General features: G+C 39.1%; 1 protein-coding gene across 1 annotated transcript in view; it reads right to left on the reverse strand.

The window, feature by feature from the left end:
• LOC100487454 (V-type proton ATPase subunit S1) overlaps nucleotides 1-15,057 on the reverse strand; it is a 41,016-nt gene extending 25,959 nt beyond the window's left edge. Inside the window, exon 1 of the mRNA XM_004912992.4 lies at nucleotides 14,896-15,057. Within this exon, the coding sequence (XP_004913049.1) occupies nucleotides 14,896-14,996 (101 nt within the window). The 5' untranslated portion in view covers nucleotides 14,997-15,057. The remainder of the gene's footprint in view (nucleotides 1-14,895) is intronic.
• Between the last annotated feature and the right edge of the window lie 304 nt (nucleotides 15,058-15,361).

A 15,361-nucleotide genomic window follows, 5' to 3' on the forward strand; every position in this document is an offset into this window, starting at 1 on the left:
TTTGGTTAGTTCTTTCTGTCTGCCCATTTGACTCCGGATGGAAAGCAGTAGAGAAGGCCAGTTTGATTTGTAATGACTTACAGAGGGCTCTCCAAAATCTAGAAGTAAATTGCACTCCTCGGTCGGACACAATTTCATCAGGGATTCCGTGGAGGCGAACTACTGTATATACTCGAGTATAAGCCTAGTTTTTCAGCACCCAAAATGTGCTGAAAAAGTCACCCTCGGTTTATACTCAAGTCATCTTCATCTTCCATCGCAACTGCCCCATTCTGCACTAGATATTGAACTTTATATTCTATATAAACTATATATGGTTTTGAAGGATTTTAACTCTTTGTGTTTTAGCTTGGTTGAGCTAAGGTGGTAGTACTTTTAAGGTATTATTGTTGATACCATATTGTTTTTGTTGACCCTTTTCTCCACTTACAGAGTTAGTTTACTGTCTTTGAAATAAATATTTAAAAACATATACCCCACTGATGCCTCAATTAATGTAATTTTGTTGGTATTTATTTTGATTAATTAAACTTAGCAGTAGCTGCTGCATTTCCCCCCCCCTAGGCTTATACTCAAGTCAATAAGTTTTTGCAGTTTTTTTAAGGTAAAATTAAGTACCTCGGCTTATATTCGGATCGGCTTATACTCGAGTATATACGGTACTTCTTTAATAAAAACTTCAGCAGTTGAAGAAGCGGATGGAGTTCCAGGCAGAGAAATAAAGTGAGCCATCTTGGACAGACGATCCACAACAACGAAAATGGTATTGAATCCATGAGAAGGTGGAAGATCAACAATAAAGTCAATGGAAATAGACCCCCAGAGTCTAGAAGGCACAGGTAGAGGATGTAATAACCCCAAAGGTTTAGTATGAGAGTTCTTGAACCGAGCACAGATTTCGCAAGAGGAAACATAAGCCTTACAGTCCTTGGCCATATGAGGCCAGTGAAAAAATCTCCTGGCCAGATCCAATGTTTTGGAAATTCCCATATGTCCTGCTAAAGGGTGATCATGCACAAAACGTAACGTCTCCAATCTAAGAGACTCAGGAATAAAAATCTTGTCACTTAAAAAGTACAGACCGTCATGGCCTTGTAGTCCGTCAGGTGGCGAAAGTGAAGAGGATACTTCTTTAATCTTGGAGATAAACTCACTCTGTAATAGGAGAAAGTTCCGTGGAAAAAGAATTGTGTCAGGAGGACCAGGCTCTTCTTCTTCCAAAAACATTCGAGACAGGGCATCAGCTTTCTTATTCTTACATCCAGGTCTGAAAGTAATGTGAAAATTAAAACGTGAAAAAAACAAAGACCACCTTGCCTGACGAGGTTTAAGACGCTTGGCTGTACGGAGATATTCCAAGTTCTTGTGATCAGAAAAAATCATGATAGGCTGAACTGTCCCTTCAAGAAGATGACGCCATTCTTCAAATGCTGCCTTAATGGCCAATAATTCTCTATCAGACACGTCATAGTTTCTTTCAGAAAGAGTAAGTTTCTTGGAGAAAAAAGCAACAGGGTGGAGAAAATCTTTACCAATGTCTCTTTGTGAAAGAATCGCTCCAACCGCGGTCTCTGAAGCATCAACCTCCAAGATGAACGGTAAGGTAGGGTCGGGATGTTTCAGAATTGGTGCTGAGACAAATGACTTCTTCAACAGATCGAAAGCGGATTGGGCTTGGTCAGTCCAACAAAAAGGTCTGGATGTGCAAGTCAAGTCAGTAATAGGTGCTATGACTTTGGAAAAGTCTTTAATAAATTTCCTGTAAAAGTTAGCAAAACCAACAAAACTTTGTACCGCCTTCCGGGAAGTAGGAGCTGGCCAATCAATAATGGTAGAAACCTTTTTCTGATCCATCTGAACTCCATCCGTGGAAATTATGAACCCTAAAAACTCAATTGAGGATTTATGAAATTCGCATTTCTCTATCTTAGCAAATAGACGATGAAGACGTAAACGCTAGAAAACCTTCCTTAAATGACATCAATGTTCCTCTTCAGAGGTGGAAAAGATGAGTATGTCATCTAAATATACAATGAGAAATTGATCCAGAAAGTCTCTAAAGATGTCATTAATAAAATGTTGGAAAGTCGCTGGTGCATTGCATAATCCAAAGGGCATTACTAGATACTCAAAATGACCATAACGAGAACGGAAGGCCGTCTTCCACTCGTCACCTTCACGTATACGTACCAGGTTATATGCTCCACGTAAATCTAACTTGGAAAAAATATTGGCACCACGAAAAATTTGGAATAGTTCAGGGACAAGAGGAAGCGGGTAACGATTCTTAATCGTAATTTGATTTAAATGTCTGTAGTCTATGCATGGCCGTAAGGAATGATCTTTCTTTTCTACGAAAAAAAATCCCCGCTCCGGCAGGAGAGGTAGAAGGACGAATAAACCCCTTCTCCAAATTTTCATCAATATATTTCTTTAAGACAACAAGTTCTGGTTCTGACAAAGGATAAATTCGCCCGAACGGAATAGGAGCTCCGGGTAAGAGTTCAATGGGGCAATCATAAATTCTATGAGGAGGAAGAGTGTCTGCCCCTTTTGCATCAAAGACATCGGCAAAATCATGGAGATAATGAGGTAAAACCTGAAAACGAGAATCTGGTAGAGGACACAAAGTCATCAATTTTGTTTCAGAGACGTCTGATATGGTATGAGAAATGCAACACTCAGCGGAGAATCTTATGATGCCAGTGCTCCAATTTATTGATGGGTTATGTGACTTTAACCAAGGAAAACCGAGAATTAATGGGAAAAGGGGGGAAGAAACAATATCAAAGTGGCAGAGTTTCCATTGTTACTGGTCCGGACGAAATCTGAGAGCCATCTGCTGTCCTCACCAGAAGGGGATGCTGCTTCGGACGAGTTGGAATATTGTTGGTCTTAACAAAGCTAGCGTCCATGAAACAGCCACAGGCTCCGGAATCAACAATGACTTGATCCTTTAGGGACCCTTGGGACCATCGCGGGGCGGGTAGGACAATCTCTTAAAAAATGACCGGGAAGACCACAGTAGAGACAGAGATTATGTTGTCGTCTACGAATTCTTTCTTCAGGAGAAATGGCTGATCTGATGAGGCCGATCTGCATAGGCTCAGGAGGCTCAACCTGTGTCTCAGGGCCGAGAGGTCGAGGAACGAAAAGAGCCTTAGGAAGAACCCAAGATGTGGAAGGTGTATTTGTCCTTTCAGCACGCCTTTCTCTTAGACGACGATCGATTTGAATTGCGAGTTCAATGAGATCCTCCAAACTTTCAGGAATGCCCACACGAGCCAGTTCATCCTTTAGAGAACCACTCAGCCCCAAACGAAACTGATGTTTAAGAGCTTTGTCGTTCCATTCAGTGTCAGTGGCATAAATACGGAACTCTGTCACGTAATCCTCAACTGGGCGTCTTCCCTGCTGGAGTGACGTAATCATAGCTTCCACAGTAGAAGTTCTCTTAGGGTCATCATAAAGTTGCCCCATGGCACCAAAAAAAGCATTAGAGTCACTTAACAGAGGGCTCTGGATCTCCAGCAGCCGATGTGCCCAGGTCTTAGGCTCCCCGGACAATAAAGAAATTGCTACCCCAACTTTAGTCTGTTCAGAGGCATACATCTGTGGCTTAAGGAGAAATAACAAACGGCAGTCATTAAGAAAAGCACGAAATTTCTTTCTATCACCAGAAAATCTCTCAGGCAGGGGCATCTTAGGCTCGAGAACCGGTGGGTATGCAGCCGCAGCACCCGCAGCCATAGGGGGGCTCACTGAAACCGGATTAGATGTTGCTCCAAATCCCTGGATCTGAGCCTGTAGTTGCTGATAACCCCCTTGTAAGTCTTGCACTGCTTGGGTAAGGGCCGCCAATTGCTGGGAAAGCGTATCGGAAGGAGCTTCGTGATCACCAGACTCCATGGCGAGGTGATACTGTAAGGTATCCCGGTAGTCCGATGAATACTAGCTTTCCCCTGCGCTTCCCACCGGACCTGAACACTGGAAGTGGAACAGTAACAAGCCCAGCTACAGAATAGCAGAGGTGCCGTGAGTACCCGAGTTTGGAGAGTACACGATGGTAGCACCAGATGCTGAGCGAAAATCCCAAAACAAGCCGAAGTCAAGCCGGAAGTCAGAGTCCGAAGTCGATGCCAAGGGGTGAGACGAAGAATGGTCAAAACGAGCCGAAGTCAAGCCAGGAGTCAGAGTCCGAAGTCGAAGCCGAAGGGTGAGACGAAGAATGGTCGAGAACAAGCCGGAATCAAGGATCAGAGGTCGAAATCAGAGGAACTGGAACGCTTAGTGTCAGGATGCAAGCAAACGATCACCTCGCACAGAGTCTAGGCCTGAGCGTCCTTAAAACAGCATTGCGCATGCTCGCGGCGTCAGTTGCGGCGCGCACGGCACCCGTCGCGGCGCACGCACGTACACGCGGCGTGCGTAAAGTCGCGTGCACGTGCGGCACGCGCTTAGTCGTGCGCACAACGCCAATTCCGGCGTGCGTCCGTACGCGGCACCCGGCCTGTCGTGCACCCGCGCGCATTCGGCCGGATGCGTGCATCGTTAGAGGAGCGCACCGGATCCCGACAGAACTGTTGTAAACAGCGGCAAAACCAATTAGATTTTTCGCGCTAAAAATACGAGAAAATCGTGCAAGCATGGAAAAAGTTGCGAAAGCGCAGTAAAATTCACGCAAGCATCAAAAAAGTTGCCCAAGTTATGAAAAAGTTGCGAAAAATACGATTGAGCCGATTGAACGAACACTCGGAGCATTCATGGATAAGTAAATGTGCCCCTAAAAGTTAAAAGTAGGTGAACAACCCCTTTAATAGAGCTTTTCCAACAGAATCCTGCATTGAAATCCATTTTGCAAAAGAGAGATTTTTTTTTTTTATAATTAATTTTGAAAGTTGACATGGGGCTAGCCATATTCTTAGTTTCCCAGGTGCCCTCAGTCATGTGACTTGTGCTCTGATAAACTTCTATCTCTTTTTACCGCTGACCTGCAAATTGGAGTGATATCACCCTCCTCCTTCCAGCAGCTGATCAGCAGAACAATGGGAAGGTAGCAAGGTAGCAAATACCTGACATCTGTTTTGCTAAAAATTCTCCCCACCTAGTGGTAGATTTTAGAATAGCATTCAATAGTAAATAGTAAAAAAAAAAAAAAATAGTAGGAGAAACAATAGGTTATCTAAAAGCAGTTCTAATTTGTAGCACTGGCTCCTTCTGAAAGCTCAAACTCAGGCCCAGCGCACTGAGATGGCTGCCTACACACCAATATTATGTTATTATTAATATAGTAATAAAAACTATACCTAAAAATCATGACAGAATCCCTTTAATTACTTTTGACCAGACTAGCTGTCCATTGAACTGTTAGAAACAACTGATCAATGGTGTGGATATGTACTAATCAGGTAACTACACAAGCAAGATTTTCCAGTGTTTTGTTGGCCCCGTGCACAGAACACATTGCTACAAAAGCACATTTATAACTAGCTTTGACTTGTATTGAATAGTATGGAAAATGTTACATAATCAATAAAAACGTAGGGATTATTAAGGGATGAATGCATGGTTTGATTTAACACAATGACCCTTGTATTATTTTAAGTTATACTCTTAAGGCTTTCATCCAACATTATGCTGATGAATATTGGAATGATCTCCTGTATTTTGATTGCCAAATGGAACAACCAGTGGGAAGCAAAGATAAGATCAAAAAAGGTTTAAATTAGGTTATTAATGCATTAAATGGCATTTTAAAGTAGCAATAGTTCCTTAAATATGGTGAATTAAGAGAAGCTAGGCTTAAGACAAGAAAGCTGTAAATTGTGCTGTAAATAGTTCAGCTTTCCACTTCAAACTAAATAGTAGTTCTTGTCTGAAACATTAAGAAATGCAGTTTAATGCCTTATGATACTTTGAAAATGTTACAAACTAAAAAAAGCTGTAGCTGAAAGGAAATATGAAATAAATATGTATCTGTAGTATTTATTATTAAGAGAAACAGAATGGAATTTCAGAAGTCTCATGGAAACAGTTGAAGACTAAAATGTTTTTCTAGAATGGAAGAACTGCATAGTAGCTTTTAATATATGAAAGCCAAAGGCAATTCTATTGGTTGTTTTATAACACAACAGGTACCCTCATTATGCCTGGCAAATGTTTTTTTTTAAGTCTTCTGAGTGATGTTCAGCCAATTACTGGCAACAAATACATGTTAGGAACATTTTTCCCTAGGTAGCAAGCTGTATAAACCACGTAGCTTGTACATGATACTACACCAACCTGTCAAATGTTAAAAACAGAACAAATGTATGGAGAAGGTCAAGCTTTACCAAAAAATCAGCAATTAGTATAAAATGTAAACAAGTGGCTGGCCAGCCTACGTACTGTATAATGTTCTTAAAATCAACAATTAACAGTTACATAGATATCTGTATGTTCTTAAATAAGGTGCTTACACATCACTGAAAACCACTATAAAGCACTTATCAATATTCCTCGGTTTTATTAGGTGACATAATCATGTAAAAACAAATCCATGCATCTAGTACAGCTCTAGCATCTATTATTCAAAATGGCCAATGAAATATATATAATGAAATATATATATGACATTTCCCCATAATTTCCTATTTGAACAATTTTTTTTTTATGTTAACTGATCTGCCTTTTCAATGTAATACTAAAACTGTACTGATCTGGCCCCAAAAACCTGAATTTTTTATTCTACAAAAGTAGATATTAATAATACCAATTTACTAAGTGGTTAAAAACCAGGTTTTTGGGTCACAAGCTGATTTGTTAATATATTTTGGTCCCCTTGGAAAAGGCTATGAAGCACTGCTTTGGAAGGAAACACATTACAGCAGCAGTACTGGTGTTTTTTTAAAGCTGAAAAATCACAAGAGGTATCACTCACAAACACTTACCACTCAAGACAATTGGAAGCAGTAGGGTGGGGGGCAATTACAGCTGCTTTTCAGCCAGTTGAACAAGGCCATCAGTCTTATAAGCTGGACCCTACTAACTACTCTGCTGTATTATGCTGTTCCTTATTTTATCCTGTTAACTGTAAGTTCTGTGGGGCAAGCACTTCTTCCAATTGTGTCTGGTACACAACCTATGTGTGTTTATACTAATTTACTGATTTATTTATTATACTTTTCTCTCTCCTGTGTGTACTTGTCTATATTGTAAACTTGTACAGCATTGCATATCCTTGTAGCACTTTATAAATAATGCATACATATTGCTGTCCTACGGACATGAAGCGCTGTCTTTTGTTTCCATTGTTATACTGTTGTTTTGTAAACTTAAATATAAATGGTATGGGATCTTTTATCTGCTAAGGTAGGGACCTGAGCTTTCCTGAACAAGAAGCAGAATTACCACAATTGTTTTACTGAAAACAATTAAACATAAATAAAACAATAGTAAAGACACGTCAGTGCAAAATATAGTTTGTTTTGTTCAAACAGGACTTATGGAAAATGGTATTTCTGTATTGCAGAGCTCTCTGTATAACTTGTTTCTAAACAATAGATTCCAAACCTGAGCAATTAAGTCTCCCAGAAATGGCATATTCCCTCATTCACCCATAAAAGTACAAGGCATACACTGCCAAACTTTAATATAATTCACCTGGGGAAAAAGAAGAATGTGAACATTTTAGTTTAGTATTTGAATACCTGCTTAATGTGTTCCCTGGTGTTGACATAACAGCTCTAGCACAATAAGAACACATAAAAGCAATACTAAGCTTTTGTCTGGGTTACACAACTCATAACACAGCTTACTGTTTGGAGCATACACATACTTATTTTTTTGTTGTTGATATAAGAAACATCAAGTTCTGTAAGTTCCTGGGAACCTTGAAACCACCTTTTACCATTGAAAAGGCAGGTCCTTGTTGGCAAAATAACAATTGTTTATCAGGAAATCTGCTATGTTCTTGCTTTGCATTTTTAAATGTGTGTTTAGTATTTTTAACTCTTTTCTACTAGGGAAAAAAATACCAGGTCTACTAAAATGCAATCATTTTTTCTTGCTATGTCTGCTTGGGTACAATGAAACTGTAAGGGGCGACATTGTAATGCTATTTTTTGTATTATAATTAGCTTTGCACCACCTTAACAAAAGTTAAACATTACATATTTATATAGTAGAAGCATGTCATTTTTATGATGCCACCTTATTTATTGCTTGCCCATCAAGATGAAGGGCATTTTTACTTAGTATTTGCACATGAGGGATAATGGAATGGGCAGTGCAGCAACTATAGCCCAGTGTGGCTATACCAGTCATAAACATCTCTTATGATCTAGATCAGTGCTGTCTAACTTCTGTGGTGCCGAGGGACGGAATTTCTCTTGCATACATGGTGGAGGGCCGCTAATGGAAACCAGTTTGACCACTCCCCACTTTTAAACACCACCCACTTCAAACCACACCCATTTTATCACAATGGTGGTAGTGCAGCAAAAACCCAAATGCTTGGTCCTCACTGCAGGGATATCAACCATCATTCATATGTGAAAGAATTATATTACTCTGCCCTACCCTGCCTTTGTGTGCCATACTCTGCCTGCCCTACCCTGCATGTGTGTGCCATACCCTCCCTGACCTATGCTGCCTGTGTGTGCCATACCCTCCCTGCCCTATGCTGCCTATGTGCCATACTCTGCCTGCCCTATGCTGCCTACACACAGGCAGCATAGGCCAGGCAGTACATACAATGTCTGAGGTGTGAACAGGTGAACAATGTTGGTGATTACAGCCTGAGCCTGGGGTGTGAACAATGCATGAAGGGGGCCTGTTAAACTCAGTACTGATACCATTTAAAGCTAACACAAAGTTAAGCCAAAACAGCCAGACAGGTGGGGGGCCACACAGAAGGGGGTCGCGGGCCACACTGATCTAGATAATGTAATAAAACTTGCAAGAAATGCCAGCAAAAAGCAAGCAAAGGGTTAAAAAGGGATAAAAAGTATAAAGTCTGCATTAGCTTTCAAATAATTGATCATCCAACCAGGTGGTTCAAGGCAGCATTTATAATTTTTTAAGGTAAGAGTATCTTATGAGGGTGGGACTTTGTAATAGAGTATAATGCAGGAGTCTCTGCAGACCCCCAACCTTCCCCAACTGAAAGAGGGAGGGGAACATTTTCAATATATTTTGAATACAGATGCAGAAAAAGTTAATTGTGCAGTATCACGGGACGGCCACCCTTTATGAGCAGCTCATAAAACAATATTTTGCACTGACCTTTATTTTCCTGATGATAATTTTGCAGCTTAAGTCTTGGGTCAATGACATGCAGATCTTTCCTTGTTATTCATCTTATAACTAGAAACCACACTAATAAAATATTAATATATAACTAGCATTGAATATATCAATAGTACAGTTTCTCCTAAAAGATCCACTAACATAAGTTATTGTATTGAATCATATATATATTATAAGCCTAATTTACAATTGCAAGTGCGGTCACATTAAAATGGACCCAAATGGTGTGTATTAAAGGTGTGTATTAAAGGTATTTGTGCCCAAACATGGACCCTGCACTTCTGTATAGTTGCAATAAGTGCAATTGTGGCCTATCTAGTTTGCTCTAAACAACTGTATGCAAGTGTACCTATTTAGGCTGGGAAACTTTTGTGCCACCTTCACCCAGAACGTGGCAGTAATTCCAGGCTTCCCACAGTGGGTTGCATCAATAGCTGCAACTGACTTGTGCCAAAAGAATGCACAAGTATAACTGGATTTGTTTTGTCTTATCTGGTGCAATAATATCAGACTGAGCTCAGCCACAATGACGCTTGTATTCTGGGGAAAAACACTGCTATTTGCATCTGAAAATTGCACATTTTTTTGCCATAACTTGGGCCTTGGGTAACTCTCCGCTCTGTTCCTCCATAAAACTTTGCATAAAGCTGTTAACATTGCCATTTAAAGAGTAGGCCACCAAGCAGACAGGCTCAAAACTAGACAGCTAGATCTTCTTGCTGCTGAGGGAACACATCCATTTGTAAGCTACAGCATGCATTAAATAGCATAGAGATAAGAAATAGACCTATTTGAAATATTTGACATATTGCAATCAGCCTTCCAACAATCTAAGCAATAGCTTACAATGCAAACTATGCCCCTGAACAGGACAGGCTCATATAAATAAAGCCCTTTCACAGAAAATAGACTTTCTAGTAATATATGCCACTGTATAATCCCTTTTAGACAAACTGCCATTTGAAGTATTAAAGTCCACCTTCTGGCTTGTATGAGGCACTGTTCTCACACAAACAAGGCACACTTACATGCTAGAGTACATGAGCCAATGAATAGACAGAGCTCTGTCTGTTACTCCCACATGTCTTCCTGTTAAACTTGGAACCTGCATTATTTCCTGCCAGGTGATCAGCAAGTAACACAGAGACCATCACAAAGGTCATCACAAGTTTTTGTTCAGGACATACAGTTTTCCTTTAAGAGGACCCTTGTATTGATAGAAACCATGCATTCCCAGCAGATGAATCCTTTGTACACTGTTCAGAGAGTATCTGTCTATTTACTGATGATTAGACAGAGTCACGCCAAGCAACTTCTAACATAATGGAATTCTCTAGCCACCTGCACAGCATGCAGTGACTTGGCTCTGCCTTTGACATGCTTTTCTGCATTCAGACGCTTTACTGGAATAGCCAGCAACCTGTTGCTATGGAATCATAAAACCATATAAATATACCAAATAATAAAAAACAACTACCTTGCCTCTTTATTAAGCAAAGCAAATATTATTAATTATTAATATTTGAATAGGGTAGAACAGTTAAGAAAGCATTTGTTTTTTAAATATGCTCTTTAAATTGTGCTGTCGCTACCATCAATCACCTTTGCCCTATTACAAGGCTGTGCAGAATTGCAATTAAAGTGACTAACACCACAGTTTATACACAAATTACAGATTGTACCTGCTTCCTTGATCCAGACAGCTCTGTAGTTGGACTTAATTATTTATTATGGAATATTTCTTTCTTTCTGCCCTGCAGCATAATTCTATGTAAGTGCGATTCTGTGGCACTGTGTAAATGTCACTAGGCACAGCATGTCTTGCAGATGATGTAAACGATTAAAAGACTGTGCCTGCTTTTTGTATGCATAAAGGTCTTCAGCATACTGCAGAGTAATATACTACAGGAGGTCCCTTCGATAATGAAAGGGCCGATGTGAGAATAAAGAAGCTCTTGCATAACTTCTAGCTTCTTGGCAGGCACAATATAGAGAAGTCTCTCTTTCTATAGGTCTCTATCAGTTTGCTGTGGTGACCTTTTATAAAATCTCATTAACACCTAAGGGGGTGTCTCCTACTGCTACCATCAAATATTTAAGATGTTTTTGTATCCTGCCGTTTATTGTATTTATATATTTATGTTTAAATCAATGGTATTAACATTTTAAGTAAACCATCAGGACTGGAAGTTAATGAAAACAATGAAAATGCAAAGCCTGAAACCGTAGGCAATAATTCAGGATTTGCAATTACCAAAAAGCTCTTAGATTTCTTTATTTCTTCATAATTTGAACTTCTCACTGATATAAAGATACAAAAGACATGGGCTCTAAATCTTGGATTTGTTTTTATTTTTTCCTTCTCACAAAGTGTGAAACAAGTATTCTACAGACATGCGCAGCAATGGTATACATAGAATGTGGAAAGGGAAAGAGTACTTCATATATAATCATAATACATGTTTCAGTCTAATGGCACACAGGCGTTTAGACTGCTGCTGCTACTGTACAGCCAATAACTGCAATAGGGTTGCTAATGCTACTGAATTAAAAGTGGCGCGTCATACATATAAAGTGCCCACCACCACTCAAAATGCTCATGTGAGATTTATGGAACAAAGGTCCATTTGTCACCACATGAAGATAATCCAAATACATTAAAGCTTTGATTTATCTGTATTTCATAATACTGCTGATTTTTCTCTACATGAAGGATTCTACCTTCATGTAGAATGAATGTATTCACATTCTGCCATGAGCAAAGTGTACGGAAAACAAAATGTATGTGTACAGTAAATAACACAAGTTCTAAACATAAAATAGACCTACCGTACACTGCTGGCCAGATCTGGTTACCTACAGTGCTAGAGCACTTCTCTAGCTTGAGCTTTAATTACTTATAGCTATGTATCAACGTGCCGTTAGACACCACAGCGTTACTTTCTGGTGACTACTTTAATTTTGGTGTCCTTTATTATTTAAAAGGCCTGTTTCAGTTTAGCACACTTGATCAAGCACTTCCGTATATTTGCGTTTGGAACTGCTCAGTCCCTTCTGCCTTCTATTCTAAATTAAGTGCTGCTGCACCTAGTGATGCACGGAACCTTAGAGTTACTGCCACCTCCTGGCCAGGTGGTAGCTGCAGGGTTCCCTTCATGGCCAGCATCAATAGGTGCAGCATACTTGCACCTGGGCAATAGGGGCACAGACGTCACTCACACTCAGAACATTGGAAATGATGCTGGATGGTCTTCTGCGCAATTGTGTCTGATTTGCATTGAAATGTGTGCAGTTGAGGTAACTGGTTGATTCAGAGCAACTGCAGTAGGCGCAGAGCAACTGTGCCAAGCACAGCACACCCTTGCAACTACAATGATGATGAAATTCTGGTGGAAAATGGCTCTTTGCTTGCTGCATTTGTAAAAGTAAATGAGTAGATAAGGTTGAAAAAAGAAAAGCATGCATCAGGTTCGGCCATCTAACCAGATTGTTACACACTTTCAACATTATTTGACCACGGGGGACAGTGTTCAGTTGGAGTTTACAGAAGGTTTTCTTTGGTTGAGAAAAACATTATGTGGCCCCCATATGTTTTACTAAATATAGATATGCAGATACATTTAGCTTTATGTATAGCATAATCTATGATTATTCTTTTAGATTGTAAAGATTTACCCTAATTTTTGTATCAGTCTATATTTATATATAACCTTTATGTCTGATGTATGCACCCATCTGTTGAACACCACTGCAGAATATGCTGGCCCTTTATAAATATGTGTTACTAAAAACAATAATAATTATAATCCAGTACATTTATTGAACATTTAATGCTAAATGTATTCATGTTTTGTATGCAATTGTGTGTATGTTGTAATATTAGTTGTAATATTAGTTGTTTTGCTTACAGTTTGTTGTACTTGGATTCAGCTTGGTTGTGCTGTTGGATGTTAAGTTTTAGGAATATGTATTCCTGGGAATGTAGTATTTCCAGATTCACTTTGGCTGGGGGAAGGGCTGTCAGATCAATCACAGCATAAGTAAAGGAAATGGTTTTTCTTTTTTTCTTTCACATTTCCCTTTAATCATACCTCTCTCTCGGCTTGTCCACAGGTGATCAGTGATGTTCATAAAAAATCAACTGAATAATGCTTGCATGTATGCTCATAGTGTAAAATTATTCACATTGCCCTAAATATACTTTTATCTAAGCAATGCAGACTGATCTCATTTAGTAATTGCTCACTCACATTGAAGAAATAAATATGAATATTAACAGAAAAAGAGTTAACATTCCGTTTGCAAACTATATTCTTCCTCTCACAACTGTGCCCCCCCCATGCTGCCCGGGCCCCCCAAGACCAACGGGTCTGCTATGTATATATGCAGATCACCACTAGTTTAGGTGGGAGCCGGTAATAGGATGGCTAAGCACTTGAGTCTCCTGAATTTGCAACAAACCCTGTTTAACTAGCTATATTCTACTGTTTATCTTCTAACAGTTGCTTTCCGTTTTTTTCTATCAACAATACAGCTTAATAAATATTTAAAGAATTGAACCACCCCCTCCACCAAAAATCAGTGTTTACACATGCCTTTTTAAACCCTAGCTCCTTACACAGCGTAGGACAAAGGCAAGTGAAAATGTATGATGTTGAAATAACGTATTAGCACATATTAATCATGCAAATTGTTTATTAAAATGTTCTTTACTGAGAGAACAAATTACTGTTTTTAACATCATTACATCACGGCCCATTCACAGTTTTTTTTTTTTTTCAACACATTTTCTAAATGACTTGCACTGAATCTATATCAAACACTGTTGCCTCAGAGCTGCCACTCTGACTCTGAGTTATGAAACAAGGTTGCAGACCTATAAAAATGTGTGCAACACTACTTATTGGGCTAATGGCAAATAGCTCAGTGTTTTTGCAGGTATATCTGCTGCCTTCCTTTTACTAAATGTGTGTGCACTGATAGGCACAGGATAAGACCGTCATGGCACACATAAAGGGGATATCCACACATAAATGTTAAATATGCTGATCCCATGCCCGTCAGAACATACACATTCAAGAAGTTGAAGGGTACCTGATATGCCAGCAAAGAAACTGACATCCACCCTTAATTTTTCTTACAATAGCATATCTACTGCTTCGGTCCCCCCTAGTGGGACCAGAAACGCAGTTTGTATACCTACCCCTTAGAGGGCAAAAGAAATCCAATTAATCCAACAAGCTACATTTATTTTACCTTTAGTTTCTTTTATCACCTTTAACATACAGATATTGGTTATTTTGCACCAAGATATCAGTCTGCATTGCTTAGATAAAATAAAAGTTCATCTTTAGACTTCAATAAAGTAAAATTACCATTCAATAATTCCTGACTGAGAAAGACATTTTAGTGACCTTGGTTTTTCTTAGCTAATAAAGCTACAGATGAAATATTGCTTTAAAAATGTTATAACTACATGCTCTAATGTCCTACTAATGTAATGTCATGCTACTAATGCTTTATTAGTCATTTTCAGCATTTTCTATCCTATCTCATTAGATATACGCTATATTAAAAAAAACAAAAACCTTTAATTTAAGTTCCTACCTTTCTGTTGACCATATTAGTACAGGAACATGACTCATAGGCATCACTGCAGAGATAAAGGCAAAGCAAAGGCAGAGAAGAAGCCAAAAAGGCAGCAACATGTTGGCAAAAAGGCAGCACACAACTGTGCTTGGATTTCACTCTGCTCTTCTGCTGTTTCACAGAGATAAAGAGAAACCAGTCCAATCAGATGCACCTGTTTTACCCAAAACACTTTTTGTTTTATGTAAACAAACACATGTGAAGCATGTGATTAACTACAGCATTGTCTAAATGCTGTTGTAAATTCTTATGGGCTGTAAAGGGGAAGATTCTGTAGAAAATGATCTGTGTCTTACTGTGGTTGCTAAAGAATAGATGGTGTAATAACAGCTGCCATTGTTATTAAAAATACATTGAATATATTTCAAAATATTTGATACAGGTACAGGTATATTTCATTTATATAGTTCATTGCACCTATTTA

Source organism: Xenopus tropicalis, chromosome 3, assembly GCF_000004195.4.
Source record: "Xenopus tropicalis strain Nigerian chromosome 3, UCB_Xtro_10.0, whole genome shotgun sequence".
In the NCBI taxonomy this organism is placed as follows: domain Eukaryota; kingdom Metazoa; phylum Chordata; class Amphibia; order Anura; family Pipidae; genus Xenopus; species Xenopus tropicalis.